At 38.6% G+C, this 17245-nt stretch overlaps 1 protein-coding gene across 1 annotated transcript in view; it reads left to right on the top strand.

Annotated features, from left to right (window-relative positions):
- The window catches only part of LOC122540659 (protein LYRIC-like), a 99269-nt gene extending 85965 nt beyond the window's left edge, over nt 1-13304 (top strand). The window contains exons 10-12 of the mRNA XM_043676683.1: nt 1654-1767; nt 3483-3633; nt 9917-13304. Of these exons, the coding sequence (XP_043532618.1) occupies nt 1654-1767; nt 3483-3633; nt 9917-9984 (333 nt within the window). The 3' untranslated portion in view covers nt 9985-13304. The remainder of the gene's footprint in view (nt 1-1653; nt 1768-3482; nt 3634-9916) is intronic.
- The last annotated feature ends 3941 nt before the right edge of the window (nt 13305-17245 follow it).

Here is a 17245-nt window from a genome sequence, read left to right as displayed (position 1 = left end):
CCTCTGTATTGATATCTGGAATAAGTGAGTTATCATATGGGGAAAGGTTGGACAGTTTGGGCTATTTACACTGGAGTGTAGAAGAGTGAGGGGTGACTTGATTGATGTGCATCTGATCCAGAATGGTTTTGACAAGATGGAACTAGAGAGAAGATTTGCTCAGAGTTCGATAGATTCGGGATCAGTTCCTGCAGATTGGAGGGTGGCTAATGTTGTACCACTTTTTAAGAAAGGTGGGAGAGAGAAAGCAGGAAATTATGGACCAGTTAGTCTGACCTCAGTGGTGGGAAAGATACTGGAGTCTATTATAAAGGATGAAATTACGACACATCTGGATAGTAGTAACAGGATAGGTCGGAGGCAGCGTGGATTTATGAAGGGGAGATCATGCTTGACTAATCTTCTGGAATTTTTTGAGGATGTAACTCTGGGACGAGGGAGATCCAGTAGATGTAGTGTACCTGGACTTTCAGAAAGCTTTTGATAAAGTCCCAAGAACAGGAAGGCATATTACTACCTAAATGAAATAAATTTAGGTAAAGGGGCAGTACAGAGAGATCTGGGTGTTCTTGTACACCAGTCAATGAAGGTAAGCATGCAGGTACAGCAGGTAGTGAAGGCGGCTAATAGCATGCTGGCCTTCATAACAAGAGGGATTGAGTATAGAAGCAAAGAGGTTCTTCTGCAGCTGTACAGGGCCCTGGTGAGACCACACCTGGAGTACTGTATGCAGTTCTGGTCTCCAAATCTGAGGAAAGACATTCTGGCTATTGAGGGAGTGCAGCGTAAATTCACGAGGTCAATTCCTGGAATGGTGGGATTACCTTACACTGAAAGACTGGAGCGACTGGGCTTGTATACCCTTGAGTTTAGAAGACTGAGAGGGGATCTGATTGAGACATATAAGATTATTAAAGGATTGGACACTCTGGAGGCAGGAAACATGTTTCTGTTGATGGTGAGTGCCGAATCAGAGGACACAGCTTAAAAATACGGGATAGACCATTTAGGACAGAGATGAGGAGAAACTTCTTCACCCAGAGAGTGGTGGCTGTGTGGAATGCTCTGCCCCAGAGGGCAATGGAGGCCCAGTCTCTGGATTCATTTAAGAAAGAGTTGGGTGGAATCAAGGGTTATGGAGATAAGGCAGGAACAGGATACTGATTAAGGATGATCAGCCATGATCATATTGAATGGTGGTGCAGGCTGGAAGGGCAGAATGGCCTGCTCCTGCACCTATTGTCTTGTGAATGAGTCCGTAACTAGGGTACACCTTTTTTTTTAAATTAGGTCTGAGATGATTTTTATTTTTGGATCTCTCTGCCTCAGAAGGCAGTGGAAGCAGGTTTATGAATATTTTTGGGGCAGAAGTGGATCAATTCTTTTTAGGCAAGAGAATCAAAGATTCTTGGGGTTGATGATAAAATGGATTTTGGAACATTAATAGATAAACCACAATCTTATTGAATAGTGGAGCATGGTCGAAGGGTAAATACCCTGATGCTGCTACTAATTCCTGTGTTTGTTTGTATGTTTTAATGCACGATTGAAAAATTTTGAAGTGACACTGTAGTTTTGACGAGTGTTGTCTTCAATTGATAAAAAAGGAGAATTTTAACAACAGCAAAAATGATGTTGACTTTTTAATTCCAGGTGACATTGGAAAAGCCCAGCACTAAACCACAAACTGAACATGGAAAAATCCATCCAGTTATTACTAATTCTTCTGAAGTCCATTTTATTTTAACGGGTTCAGAAATAAACAAGGTATGGTAAACTTGTATGATTGGGAATCTTTCATGACTGAAGAACCTAAAACTGACCATTCTAACATAATTTGCTGTTTGTCAGCAGCGTTTTCAAATTCTGTTAAAATCACTGCTTTTTGTTTGTTATTCTGCCAATTGATATCCAGTATTGGATGAGAAGAAATCACCTTTAGTTAGCTATTGGAAAGTCTGAAGCTACTGTCAAAGTCTCCACTACAAATTCCCTCCCTTAGTCACCTATTCTATCCCTATCCCTTGTCATTGTCTAAAAGCTAAATCAAATTGCAAGCGATTCTGATGTCCTGTAGAACCAGATGGCAGGGTCAGGGATATATCACTGGTCTTATATTCCAGAAACCTGGCAGATACGTGTTAAGGATATTGGTTCAAATCCCACCATGGCAGCAGGTGGAATTTAAATTTGTTTCATAAAAAGATCTAGATTTGAAGCTAGTTTTAGTAATGATTAGATTAGATTAGATTAGATTACTTACAGTGTAGAAACAGGCCCTTCGGCCCAACAAGTCCACACCGCCCCGCCGAAGCGCAACCCACCCATACCCCTACATTTACCCCTTACCTAACACTACGGGCAATTTAGCATGGCCAATTCACCTGACCTGCACATCTTTGGACTGTGGGAGGAAACCGGAGCACCCGGAGGAAACCCACGCAGACACTGGGAGAACGTGCAAACTCCACACAGTCAGTCGCCTGAGGCAGGAATTGAACCCGGGTCTCTGGCGCTGTGAGGCAGCAGTGCTAACCACTGTGCCACCATGTTAAGGATATTGGTTCAAATCCCACCATGGCTGCAGGTGGAATTTAAATTTGTTTCATAAAAAGATCTAGATTTGAAGCTAGTTTTAGTAATGATACTCAAGAAATTATCATCATTTATTGTAAAAACCCTATCTGGTTCACTGATGTCCTTTCGGGAAGAATATCTGACATCGTTACCTGTCTGCCCTACATATGACTCTTAACCCATCTAAAATGGCTTAGTAAGCCCCTTAGTTCAAGGTTAAAATTTGACCTTCAAGGGTATAGCCAATGATTCCCACTTACCATAAAAGAATAAAGAAAAATAAGTTGACCCTGAGTTGAGCTTCCAACCCCATGTCATCTCCATCCTGCCTCAGTCCATCAGGTCTTTTGGCCAGCCTTTTAACCTTTCACTTTCCATGCACTTCAATTCATTCAAAATGCCTATAAGCTAACTCTCACCTAGTTGCACTCAGTCATCACCCCTGTATTTGCTGAGCTGCATTGTCTTTTAGTCCTGCAAATCCATCAATATAAAACACTCAGCCTTCTGTTCAAATCTCACCATTGGCTTGCCTCTGCCCAATTCTGCTTCTTGCAACCTTTTAATGCACCACACTTCACCCCTCTAAATAAAGACCTCTGTCCTTCTATAATTATGCACTTTTTTTTTTAAATACAATCTCCATCGCCTCTCCATTGGCAGTGTTGTTCTTAGCTGTTTAGGTCTTATGTTCTGGAATTCTTCCCTAATCCCCTCCAGCCCTCTACTCTCTCATTTCACGTACTCATTGGAGCATGCCTGTATGAACAAGCTTTCGACTAGCTGTCTTAATATATGCCTTTGTGCCACATTTTACTGGATAACAGTCCAGCAAAGTGCCTTGGCACCTCTTACTGTGCAAGTTGTTGTTGGAGAATGTATCATGTTTTCTTTTTATATGAAAGCTCAAAGATAATTCTGAAAAGAAGATTCTGAAGAATGAGGATCCAAAGGGAACGGTGACAGAAAACCCGGGAATTGGAATAGAACAGTGTTTAACAGAGATTGCTTTTTCTGATCCGTGGAATACAGGGGGCAGTACATCATCCAGTAAAAGTAAGCACTGTTAACAGGTTTTCTTCTGGGGTCTGTTTGAAACTTACAAGATTCTGAAAGGGCTTGATTTGGAGATGCCGGTGTTGGACTGGGGTGTACAAATTTAAAAATCACACAACACCAGGTTATAGTCCAACAGGTTTAATTGGAAGCCCACTAGCTTTCGGAGCGACGCTCCTTCATCAGGTGGTAGACTACCTGATGGATTGAAATGAAAAATTTCTTGCCTCAGAGTTTGGTAAAAGTGCTCAGTTCTTTTGCAGGAGTGTCACACATTGGTATCACATCAACCAGTCCCACTGCCTTATAGAATGTGCATTCAATGTACTTTCATATTCATAGGAAACAAGTCCAATGTTGCTCACTATTCCAATGCCACTTAATATGCAGGAGAATTTAGGAGAAAGAAAGAGGGGAAAAAATAGTCAGAGGGGAAATCACCTTGGGAAGACCACTTGAACCTATTGGAGACAGTAATAAAGTTATATCGACAGAGATTTAGAGCAGGGCATCTTCTGATAGTGCTGAATTTTCCCATTTTGAGTAAAAGTATTTTTGTCGAGTGAGATTCGTGATGCCCTGTTGGCTATGGCTCACAGTGAATATTTCTCAATATTCCACAATTCATTCCATTAATTATATATTTGAGCTGTATGACACACACTAAATGGAATCACAGGACAGAAGTTTATGACTTGATTGAAACACACAGGACCCTGAGGGGTCTTGACAGGGTTGGTGTGGAGAGGATGTTTCCTGTTGTGGAAGAATCTAGAACTAGGGGTCACTGTTAAATATCAGGGTTACTCATTTGAAACCATGATTATGCTTTTTTTCTTCCCCTCCAAGAAGATCATGAGTCTTTGGAACTCTCATTTTGAAATGGTGATGGAAGCACAGTCTTTGAATATTCTTAAGGAAGAAGTAGATAGATTTTTGTTAAGCAAAGCAGTGGAAGGTTATCTGTGATAAATGGGAATGTGGAGTTGAGGTTACAATCCAATCATTGGTGATCTTACTAAATGGTACTGAAGGCCTGCTCCTGCTCCTTGTTCTTTTGTTACAAAGAGCGCATAGTCGTCATGGGTCGCACATCATAATTAAATAATCATGTAAATAATCTTGCACTTTTGTAGGTAAATATTTGTTTACACTCCTAAAAATTGACTGCACTATTGTTGGTGAAGCTATACCCATGTGAAAGATGCGCAGCTTCTTCAGACATTCTAAGGATTAAAGGAATTGTAATAACCCATCATTGCTTCTGTCTCACAAGCTACTAACTCTTTAAATACAGATAGTTTACGTGTTGCGCTTTAACAAGGATAGCTCTGAGGCATTAATACAATATGCAGAGATTATGTACGAGCTTGGCCTGCATATAACCTTGAGTGAAAATATGAAATCACTAGTTATTCCACAAAAATCTTTGGAGGAGATGGTTCATTCTATCTGTCAGCTTTTCAAGGGAGCACATTACCATACAAGGCTAATTGATATGCAGTCATCAATCACATGTCAAACACCCCTCTTTGTGCATTGGCCTCTTGAGAAAAGTGACCTCACACATGTTCAATACTTGAGAATGCTCAAGTATTTCAGGGGAGCATAGTAGTCTACGTGCACTTTGAAACATTCATGTTTAACCATTCATGGAAGTGTCAGTAGGATATTCCTTAGGATTCCTCCTAAAGTTTTGCCTATTTTGAGAGACTTCACCACACAACACTCTGGAATGATATACTGACTGAAGTTTTAAGAGCTGCCTAACCCCAGGACCATTTGATGTTAGTGCCTTGTCTCACTATAAACTGTGCTTTGGGGTCAGCATGGCGCAAAACTGGGAGATAACAGTCGGTAACATTCACAGTACGCTCTGGGCCAGTAGAACTGGAACATGAGACCAACTCACCAACCTAGAGCAGCAGTGCAGGAGTACCAACCTAGCACAGTGGCATAGAAACACCAGATAAGCACAGCATCACTAGAACTGTTTCTTCGATGACCCCCTTTCCATTCAGCCCTTATTTAGCTATTAAAGTTGCCAATTTGATCCCATAGTCCATGACTTCGCAAATTGCCATGAATCTGTTGGCTATATACTTGCCCTATGTAGAGGCCAATCTGATAGTGATGTGTGAAAGCTCTCTTACCAGAGCTCCCCATTTCTACCTACACTCTGTGAACTGCGACCCATCTACCTTGAATTGCCCCTTTTCATTGTCATCATTCCCTTAGCAACCCAGTCCAGTAACTTGATCTAACCCATCAACTTGAGTTTCCTGTTTTCCTGAGAACTTGCCCCTAACTAGAATTGAGCAAATCACCAGGACTGATCATTGTCCACTCCTCACATTGATTTGTTAGAGCACCTCTGACTGAATGCAGCAAGCTCTGGACTGATGTCTCCACAGTATCACAGTTCAAGTACCAGAAATCCCCAAACTGGTTGCACTTCACCTGGAGGAATGTGGCCCACTCCCTGGAATCTGGTAGAACCAAGAACCTGCCTGACAGTAGCCATTCCTGGCATCAGTGGGCATCTTGACTGACTGTAGTCTCCTTTGACTCCACTAAGGACTGCTTCTCTTTGACTTTCAGACAATACCACCAGGTTGAAGTGTGTCTGGTGTATTTGGCATGTAGGCTGCTGGCACCTGCTGAAAATGGAACACTGACATATAGTGTTACACAGTGACATGTCTACCTGCTCAGTAGTTCAGTGAGCCTAACTCTGACAAGCAGTTTGCCTGTCCCTCTGCACTAGACAGTAGTGCAAGCCAGAGTCTGGCAGCCTCCAAATAAACATGGAGTGAGTGAACACTGAGGAATGAGGATAAGATGCATCCTTTGCAGGTGCATAAGATGTGTGTGTCCCTGCACAGAAAGCAACCTGGCAGAAATCTGCAAGACATAGTGTTCATAAGCTCCAAAGAGAAGTCCTGAAGAGCTGATGTGAAAGTTGGATTACATGCAAAGAGGATGATATGGTGATGCTCATGGTTTGTCAATGCCAACGTTTGGATGAAAGGATGGTGGAGGATGGCATCCACGGAGAATGCAGGGACATTGTGGTGAAGACCGTATTGGATGATAACAGGGACAAGTAATTGGTGAGCTGAAGCCACCAGTTCCTTGCTCAGAAGTTCCTTTCGGGAATTTGTGCTTTCTAGTTTCTCAGGGGAAAAAGAGAGAGATTCAAAGTGATGTGTAAATGACGGGTTTAGCTAATAATTAAATGCACTATATGGAAAAAACGTATCTGCTGCTTAATGGTGAGATTCTGAAGTCGCTGTTTAATGCTTAAGGGGAATGTTGAGACATATTTTCTTGATATCAAGATTCAATTTTTAAATTCTTGTCCTTTTTCCCAAATGTCTTGCCATTATCTGCCCACTCCAGGGAGGGGAAATCTCCACTCGTCCATTGTGGACTGGATAATCAAGTGAGATGGGGGACGTTTCTAAGTTGGGACAGAATGCAAAGAAATACTTCAAACCAACTGCTTCAATGGTCTGTGAGTTGTCTCGGCTCTCGACTAAGTTTGTTATGTATTCTTGGTTGAAAGCCCAGACATGTCAGATTGTTGAAATAGCTACACCCCAAACTGATTGTCAGCTCTGGCTGCTTGATCTCTACAAATCATAATGTTTGTTTACAGAACATTAAGTAATTTCACATTCTTTCAGAGGTTTCAGTTTTGAAACTTTAAAGAGTCTAGATAATTGACACTTGTAATATGTTGTAATAGTTTTCTTTAAATTAGTGAAAAGTTGTGAATTAATCATATTTTTAAAAGTTTCATTTGCATTCATTCAGTTACCAGTGTAATGTTCATTGTTTAGGAAAATTTTATAGTGGGTTAATGGACATGGATGTGACATGGGGAATAGAAGGAGAACCAATCATGTCATTGGGATGTTTGGGAGGCCTTACTGTGCCACTGGAGCATGTGGTCAACCTTTTGAACTTGCTCTTCAAAATATTCCCTCATGTAGACTGCGGTTCAAGAGCCCTCTGAAGGGCCATGAATCCTGACCCTTTAAAGAGCTGAACCAGTGCTTTTAAAATGGAGGAGAACTAGTCCATGTTTATCTCTGCAATGTGCCAGCCAAATCAGGAGCGCAGGGTGAGAACTTACCTAGCCCATTCTTTTAAAAAGCTTGTCAAAAAATCAGAAAGCCCAGGACAAGGTCAGTAATCCTGGAATTAGCTGCCATTTTTAAAGGACTCCTGAGTCAGTCTGGTCCTAATTGTTTGCCCTTACATCTCCTTATGGCTCAATTTATAACTTTGTTTATCTGTGGTTCTATGAAGTGGCTAAGAACGTTTTACTGCATTAAGGGTGTTTAGCAGAACATGTTGTTAGTTTGAATGTCCAATACATGTTTGCTTAGTTGTTAAAATTGTACCACGCCTATCACAAATACAGTCGAAATTTTTAATCCTAAAGCTGTAAACATAAAATACTGAACTGACAATTTTTCTTCAGATTTTTCTTCTTTTTTCCATGAGGGACATATAAAGTAATTGTGCAGCATTGATTATTGTTCAAAACACAGGTTTTGAAAAATTTTGGATTAACAAACTTGTTAAAGATTAAGCTACAGTCCTAAAAAGCTTGTAAAACCCTTTAAATGTACTTAGGGTTTCCTGTATTCAATTCTTATATTTTTTCCTATTTTGGTGGCTATTTTAACTATATTAATTTGCAGCAAATTCAATGCTTAACCAGCTATAAAGATCACTTCTTTTTGGATTGTGGACTTAAAATCAGAAAAGATACTGCTCTAAACCAAGAAACCACTGAAAATAAAGGTGTTTTCAGTTTTAAAGGCAAACTACTGGAACACATTGTGAGTTGTGTATACAATATTGCCTTATTTGAGCAGCAGGTAGAATTCCGAACAAAGCAGCATAGGTTGTGGGATCAGAAGAACTTAACATAGTAACAACCTCCCAATTGGTTTGTGAGCAGGTAACTAAAGCTTTGTGTGGACAATACAGCAGCAACACCTAGCCTACAAAAATAAAGTATCCATCTCTCTTTTAGTGTATGGAAAAGTAAACAAAACCTCTAGCCGCTAGTTGTTATTTCTCACTTTTACTTTGTGACCTGCTGTTTTTGCAAACCCCAATCGAAAGGAAATGGGTGAGAGGGGGAAAACTATCTTCAGTAAGGGAGAATCCTCAACCAGTGAATGAAAGACTGAGAAGTAGTATATACTCAATGTCAAGTCAAAAGGAATCTTGAGCTAAAAAAAGAGGAAATGCATCGATGTCAGTTATCTACACTGCACTGCTTTGACTTCTTTCCTTCCCCACCAGCTCAATATCTTTTTGTGTTTCAGTTTGTATGAGTATGGGAGTTTTTAAAAAAGCAGAATTTAAGTTAGAGTTATAAGTTAGCAATTCACATTTCCTTTTTGCCATCATTTAAAAGCAATTTATTTGCAATTATTAGTTTTTTGTTAATGGGATAAAAATACTAGTGTACGTCTTCTTTCAACGCAGAGCATTTAAGTAGATTTGAACAATTTGATGATTTAATCAATTTTTCACAATTGTGACAATTCTGAGTATTATAGGGCATGATTTCTAAGTCACTACCACAGTAAGTCATGACACAGTGCTTTCATTGTATTATTAACAAAAGCCACCATAACACAGGGTAAGTGCTAAACGCTTTACAGATCAGTCTTACTCTGAGAAGGCACCTTTAAATAAGGACAGCCTAAGTTTAATTGTCCACTGTTGGAGGCTTCCTGTATGTTCCTCAATCTTTGGCCCCTTGCCAAGCTGTCTGTGAGAATCTGCATTCTTTCATTTAAATGAAGGATCATTATTTAGATTAGTAGGCATCATAGAGTCATACAGTACCGAAACAGATCCTTTGGTCCAATCCGTCCATGCCAAACATACCTTATTGCCTTTTTCTTGCCTCCCTGCTCACATCACTGTTTTGAAAGCACATCATGGGGCTTGAATGAGCAGATGACTAGGGTTTTTTGCCTGAAGTAAGTTTGAAAATAGTATTCTTCTGATTCAGTTTTTATTCCTCTGATTCTTCTAGTCACAATTTAGATTGTATATTTAAAAAAAAGACTCTAATATCACTTGCAATAATTTGCATCCTTCAGACCAAATTCAAAAATTCAGTAATGAACCTGGATTATAACATGCTAGCCCAAAACTAGGAGTTGTAAACTACTTGCAGGTAGATGATAAATAATCTTGTGAGCAGTATTTAATTTCAGATACCTTTTTCTTGGATTTATTTCAGATAATGGCTTCACTTTAGATTGTGCCAAAACAGAGAAGAAGAAAATGAAAGCAAGAAGAGAAACTTGATGCTGCCTTTTCATTTTTGTAAATGGTTCAGGTTTTTAACTCTGATCTCGTCACCAGTTACTGCTAAATTAGCTACAAGCGTTCCGTTGCAGGAAGCATTGCACTAAGTTCATAAAATGAACAGGGGGACAAAACAGTAGGAAACTCTGGTCTAGTCATGGAAACCACAGAGGAGAGGAAAAGGAGTAGTTAAAGCCAAGTTCTTATTGTTACTGAGAGGTGAAATTCAGACACAAAAGGGAGATGTCTCCTACATTCCCTGCAGATTTTTCTTTTTTAGCATGACAGGGAATGCAAAGTCACTTTGCCAGTTCCAAGCAGCCTCAAATGTATGTTAATATAGAAACAGGCAAGACTTTTTTAAATGTTGTATATTTACTTGCAATTCATTTAAATCTGTCCATGCTCATTTCATCTCCACAGGAATAGATATATTGTGTCAGAATCTGTACTTTTAAACTAATCATGGCTGCATGTCTGTGTCTTAAGTGATTACTATTGCTTTCTTGCAGTTAAGATCATACTGACAGTGTTGAGGTATAAGTATGGAATCAGCTGTTGTTTGTCTACTGTCAGCTCATAGCAATATTATAGCACTTCAGGTATTACTCGGTAACTTTACTTGTCCAGATTAAGTATTTTAATACTATAATTTTGCATCTTTATGGATGAAAATTGATAAAATCTGTTTTTGCAAAATATGCAGGAGAGCCATAGAGCCCCAACTCACTCAACATGTTTTATACCTTTTGTCAGTGGTGCCAATGCTTTTGCTTTATTTTTTGGTAAATCCATTCTTTCACATTTAAGTGTTCTGTTATTAGTCAGACTAATGTATTTCTGATTCCTGGAAAGAGTTAATCTTCAAATTTAAAATAGTTATTAAAGAATAAGATTATTTCATTCCAATCAGCAGGGTAATCTTTAATGGCATAATAAAATCAAAATACTGCAGATGCTGGAAATCTGAAACAAAAACAAAGTGCTGGATAAATTCAGCAGGTCTGGCAGCATCTGTCGAAAGGGTTGGCAGTACAGTTATTGACCTTAGTAGAATTCAAGGTAGATATTTCCAAGAAATAGGCCCATTTTAAACCATTTTGCTGTAACAGTCAGAGTTAATATACAAATATGAAAGTCTAAATATTAGCCAAATTGGGGCCTTCTGAAAAGAGTGCTTAACTTTGTTACCTTGAAATAGAGCCTGATAATTTTCACAAACTAAGTGTCAGTCATAGGCAGTCACCTTACAATTTAATGACCTGCCTGTAGCCTTCTGAAATCTAGCCTTTTTCCCATGGAATTTTTAAATTAATAATTTATTTTCACATTTCATCCAACATGCTTAGACTAAATGAACCATTGACTGGCAATATGGTAAAATGTGAGATCTCTGGTGAGATTTGACAACTTACAATATAATGATAACCGTTTCAACTAGAAGGATAAATTGTTTACTTGCTGTGTTGGAATCTGACAACAGCAAAACCAGAGTTAGTGCAAACAAAACATGAATATCTCAAAAGGTAATCCAACAACATTGACTATACACTGGCAAGAGCACAGTTATCATACAGAAAGTAAATCAACGCCTGTGACCTTTCTAGGTATACATCTTGCATATTTATTTGCTAGAGTAGTCAATATTAGATGTGATTGTATGTAAAGTAGGGGTGATTTTCCAATTCCATTTGGAAGAAAATTCAGTTAAAGGGCAATTTGAAATCAAAGCAACATAGCCTATGTTATGTAAATAGCCTAACAAACAACTGATACCTCCTAAACCAGAATCCTTAAATATAGCATTTACTATTTGCAAAGAGCTAAACTATCCACATTTATGAAGGTGTTTGTTACAGTTGCTCACCCATTACATTTTTTTTAACGATCAGTGGTAAACAATTATAAACTCATGCCAGATTCTGATTATCTGCATGACCAATGGATTTTTTTTCCAGCTGTACAAAGAACAATTTTTTAAACTGGTCATGTGGTGGCCATATCAGCCTTAATGATGACTTAACAATTTTATAGGAGAAGGTTTAACTGTTCTCACTAATGTTCTTGTTAAACAGTATTTCTTTCAGTTTTTATAATTGTTGGAATGCTTTATTTCCTACCCCTCCCCCAATGGCAACAGTTTATATTGAATTATGATGTACTTCTGTGATCTATTTTTCAAGATAAGATTTGACTTCTTGTCAGCTATGAAGTTTTATGCCTGTTTGGTTAGCTAAATAGTTTACTTTTATTTCATAATCATCCCGATGCAATGATAACTTGCTACATTAATTAATGTAAAATTTAAAATTGAAATATTTAGTAGCAAATAATAACTACTTAGTCAAGTTGAGGTGTTTTATTCAAACCCATATGTACCTAAAATCTAGTTTATGCAACCTTTCTCTGTTCTCGTCACCGATTTTAGTCCACAGAATTAATGCTAAGTGAACCAGTACATAAGGCATTCCCTTAAAGTTTGGGAAAACTAAAACATGGAGGAATTTGCAGCACAGAAAATGTGATGGCAGGTTTATGCTACACAAAATATGTTAAGTAAGGGAGTTACATTTTTATGATAACGAAATTGCTTTTAATTTTCATATTTGAATTCTGAGTTACTGAAGCTTACTGTTTCCTACTTGTAAAATACTGAACGGTTATTCAGTTAAAGGTAGTCCATAAATCAGTTATTGGTTTTTTGATAATATGGACAATTTTTCTGTACATGTCTGCATTACTGTATAATATGTTTGCACTTTATTGTAGAGTTTGTGCGATATTTTTAGTTTGTGTTGTATAACGAATGTTCTGTTTCAACAAGTATTTATCATGAGGTAAATACGCTACACAATGGGGAATAGTGGAACACAGTTTATCCTTTTCATAAGATAGACCTTCACTTCATGAAGGTCTTAAAAAAGGATAATAAAAATATTTTCATTATAGTAAACCATGTGTGTGATGTAATTATTGTGTTATGTTGATTTATGTAGAATAATTTGTTTTAACAAGTCTTTTACAATACTTTTGGAGATATTTCTCATAATGAACATATAGCTGTGAAAGTGGAGTTTGTACAGTAGTATTGTGATTTGCGATATAATGAATATGGTGAAGGTGTACTCAGCCAAGCTGGTAAATGTATGATCATTTTTAATGTGTAAAGAGAGTGACAATTTACTTGACAGCTAATAGTAAAATCAGTATTTCAGTATACATTTTGTTAGACCTACATAAACTGTTTACGTAAACATTTGAATATTTTCATTAAACATCAGTTGCCATACTCAGGCAATATTAAACATTTATCTGAGCAATGTATTGTGCTTTTCTATTATGTTTTTCATCATTGATAAGTGCTAATATCTCAACTAGGATGATCGTAGGGATACAACAACTACATCATCAACCAGGGTATTGACTATTGTTTGAAGAATTATCTTGTGAAAATCTGATGATGAAATGATCAGGTGCAAGTGTGCGCTATTCCTGTACCTTGCCTATATCATTGTCCCAGCTGACTTTTGGGGGAAAAAAGCCATTTGAGCAAAGTGCCTCGGGCATTGGGGATATTGAAACCATCTTTCCATTTCTCCTGAAGGCATACACTTATTTGGAAAGAATATTGACAAAGAATTTACTCTTGCACATTGGCATTGGTGAATTACCCAAAAACTGTTTAACATCCCTCCTCGAATTGTTTTGTCACTACCATAAAAGTCCTCATACGAAACAGATACAGGAAACAAATGTGATATTGATCAACAAAAGTTGTACTGTTTTACAAAAGTACATTTACCTTCTCAAACAGTTAGCATTTTATTTGTAACTTTGGTTTAAACATTTTGAGGCCAACAGATCTTGTTATTTTTTAATTGATTGGAAGTATGGAGAAAGATGCTAGATCACGTAGTGCTAGTTTGGCTCAGTTTATTAATAACCAAGGTCCTGCCCTATTAATCTGCAGATATAAGTATAATTGTGGGCTATCATGCCATTCATTATGGTACCTGAGGCCAACAGTCTGTGCATCAACCACTTCAAACAAATGGAAAATCATGTTATTGAAAAGAAAATAAAGTGTTTTGTCCTTTGTGAGGTAGGCTACTTGTCTGGGAGGAGAAAGTGAGGTCTGCAGATGCTGGAGATCAAAGTTGAAACTTTATTGCTGGAACAGCACAGCAGGTCAGGCAGCATCCAGGGAACAGGAGATTCGACGTTTCGGGCACAGGCCCTTCTTCAGGAAATGAAGCCTTTCCTGAAGAAGGGCCTGTGCCCGAAACGTCGAATCTCCTGTTCCCTGGATGCTGCCTGACCTGCTGTGCTGTTCCAGCAATAAAGTTTCAGGCTACTTGTCTGACATCCTATACTAGATGAATAGAAATTTCCCCAAGCTAAACAGTAGTCATTGACTTTTGTCCCCATGACAGACTTTTTTCCCTCGCTGCTGATTTTCTTTTTTGCCACCTGGCAATTGACTGATGTTGAACCAAACTATTCATAATGTTAGTCTTGTATTCAATCATAAGGTGATATTCTGACCACATTTCTGCATAATCGGTTAAGACTGTTTATTTCCTACCTCCATAATATTGTCTTACTTTGTCTTCATCTCTGCCTAAACTTATCCACTGCTGAAATGTTTTTTATGTTTGTTTCCTCTAGTCTTGACTGTTACAAGGCACTCTTGCTCACTTCCCACATTTTATCCTCAGTAAATTTAAGTCACACACTGCCCAAATAAAGTTGCATTAACCCACCAACGCTGTGCTAACTTACCTACAGCTAGTGCTGACATGATGGACCTGAATAGCCTTCTCACAAAAACAATTTTGTGATATATTGGCTCCCAGGTAACCAAGGCTCAACTTTGAAATTCTGAAGAACCTTTTCATGGCTTCATGGAAAATCTTTCACTCACTTCCTAGCTCTGTAATTTTCTTTAATCCTTCAACCCTCCAAGAAAGATATCTGTGATCATCTGATTCTAACTTTGTGATCATCTCCCACTTTTGTACACCACTATTTGTAGCAGTTCAGTTACCTAGGCACTGAGCTTTGGCATTCTCCCCCTAAATCTCCCCTCCACCCCCAACCCTCTCTTTTGGGTCCTCCTTTATGATATAATTCTTTACAGCATACCACTGTAATCTTGGTTAATGTTCTCGTTTGCATCTCAGCATCAATTTTTGCTTTCAAATGAACCTGTAAAATGCCTTAGCACACTTTATTATGTTAAGGATGCTATATAAATAGAAATGATTCCAGTTGTTGGACCTTTAAATTTGTGTCTTGCCTGAACTAATTTTTTTCCCCCCCCCAGGATCTACTTAGCAATAAGATTAATTGAAAGGTTAAAACTTTGTTTTATGTCGGGATGGGGGCAAAATTGGTGCAGTTGTTCCCATTTTTTGGATATGAAACGCGAGCACAACTTCCTGTGTCCAAAAGCCAGTATGAACAGGTCTGCACCATATTGATTCAGAAACTTTACGAACCTTCCTGCCAAAAACTTTAATTAATGCTAGATTAATTAATAAATAATGAGCCTGGTTATGCTTTCTAGGCTACTGGAGGTCTTTGGGTCAATATCGTAGCCACTAATATTTAATCTGGTTTTAAAGATTGATTTCAGGAATTTGCTGCAATCCTTATTCGATTACCTTCATTACAGTAAAGGAAGATGGGGTTACTGCCTAGCTGAAGCTTTTGAGAGTAATGAGGAAGAAGAATATCAAGGACTACAGTAGAGAACTGGAGAGACCGCTGGAAGGAGGGGAGGGCCAGGAGATATTAGCATGTGGATCTTCAGGAACATTGCAAGATCCATCATGGAATGCTAATGTAATTGTGTTTTTCATTGTTCCAACAGGCAGATATGCACTGTATTACTTGCACCTTGATTAAAAATTGATCACCTTCCCACTGAAGATTGTCAACAGGCAAGAGCTTTGGGATGACGAAAAGTTGGCTACACTTTCCACAAGTGTTCATGTAGAGTTATATATTGCTTGTAACCAACCAGGAGTTTTCTGCAATTCACCTGTGATTCTGGGCTCAGAATACTGCAAGATTCATTCCTGATGAAGGGCTTTTGCCCAAAACATTGATTTTCCTGCTCCTTGGATGCTGCCTGACCTGCTGCGCTTTTCCAGCACCACTCTAATCTAGACTCTGATTTCCAGCATTGGTCGTACCCAGAATAATGCAAGTCTTTGCCCTAGCTTTCTGGCAGTACTCGTGATAGTTTCATACTGTGCCAACCAGATCATCATGTCATAAATGAGAACTGCATTAGTTTTAAGAAAGAATCTGCTTGAAACATTTGCTCCACTTCTTTGCACAGTGGCTACCTGATCTGCTAAGAATTCCCACCAATTTTCTCTTTATTCCAGTGTTCCAGCATCTATTTTGCTTTTGAAATGGTAGTTCTCTACAAGTCATGAAAATAGTGTTTTGTTTAAAAAAAAAGTCTGGTGGCATGATTAAATAAGTGGCAGTGATATATTATGCAGAGCTGTATGAAATGATTCATTCTGGTAGGAAGAATACCCAGACAATGTAGTATATATCCTTTGGTTTAGAGAAGGTGCAGGAACCTGAGTGTGCCCGTGCAAAATCATTTAAGATGACAAACATGTCAAGTCTATACTTAAAGCACAGGTTGCCAAATGCTTTATTATCAGAGGGGCGTAAGACACAAGAACAGGTGTTGTTAAACCTGTAATAACAGTGGCTGAGCTTCAATTTGACTTGTGCTCAACTGGCCACTGCTTCAAAAGAGTTATGAAGGTGTGCGAGACAATGTGGAAGATTCCTGAGAATAGATCTGGGAGAAATACGTTGTACAAGATTGGAGAAATTGAGTCTGTTTTCCTTTGAGAAAACCGAGGGGAGATTTGCTAGACGTGTTCAAAATCATGAGCAATCTGTGTAGACCATTTAGGGAGATACTGTTGCCGCTGAGTGGTACAATCAAGAAACACTGTATAGGTTTAAGAGACTAAAACGGAAACTGCTGGAAATGCTCAGCAGGTCTGGCAGCATCAACGAAAAGAAATCAAGAGTTAATGTTTCAGGTCTGAGGAAGGGTCGCTAGCCCCGAAACTCTGTTTTATCTTCACGTGCTACCAGACCTGCTGAGCTTTCCCAGCAATTTCTGTTTTTGTTTCTGATTTACAGCATCTGCCATTCATTCGGTTTTTATACGGATTTTAAGGGCACTGGCGAAAGGCCTTAATACATTTTCGCAGAGAAT

Source organism: Chiloscyllium plagiosum, chromosome 3 (assembly GCF_004010195.1).
Source record: "Chiloscyllium plagiosum isolate BGI_BamShark_2017 chromosome 3, ASM401019v2, whole genome shotgun sequence".
Lineage (NCBI taxonomy): Eukaryota > Metazoa > Chordata > Chondrichthyes > Orectolobiformes > Hemiscylliidae > Chiloscyllium > Chiloscyllium plagiosum.
This window is presented reverse-complemented; position numbering and strand designations above follow the sequence as displayed.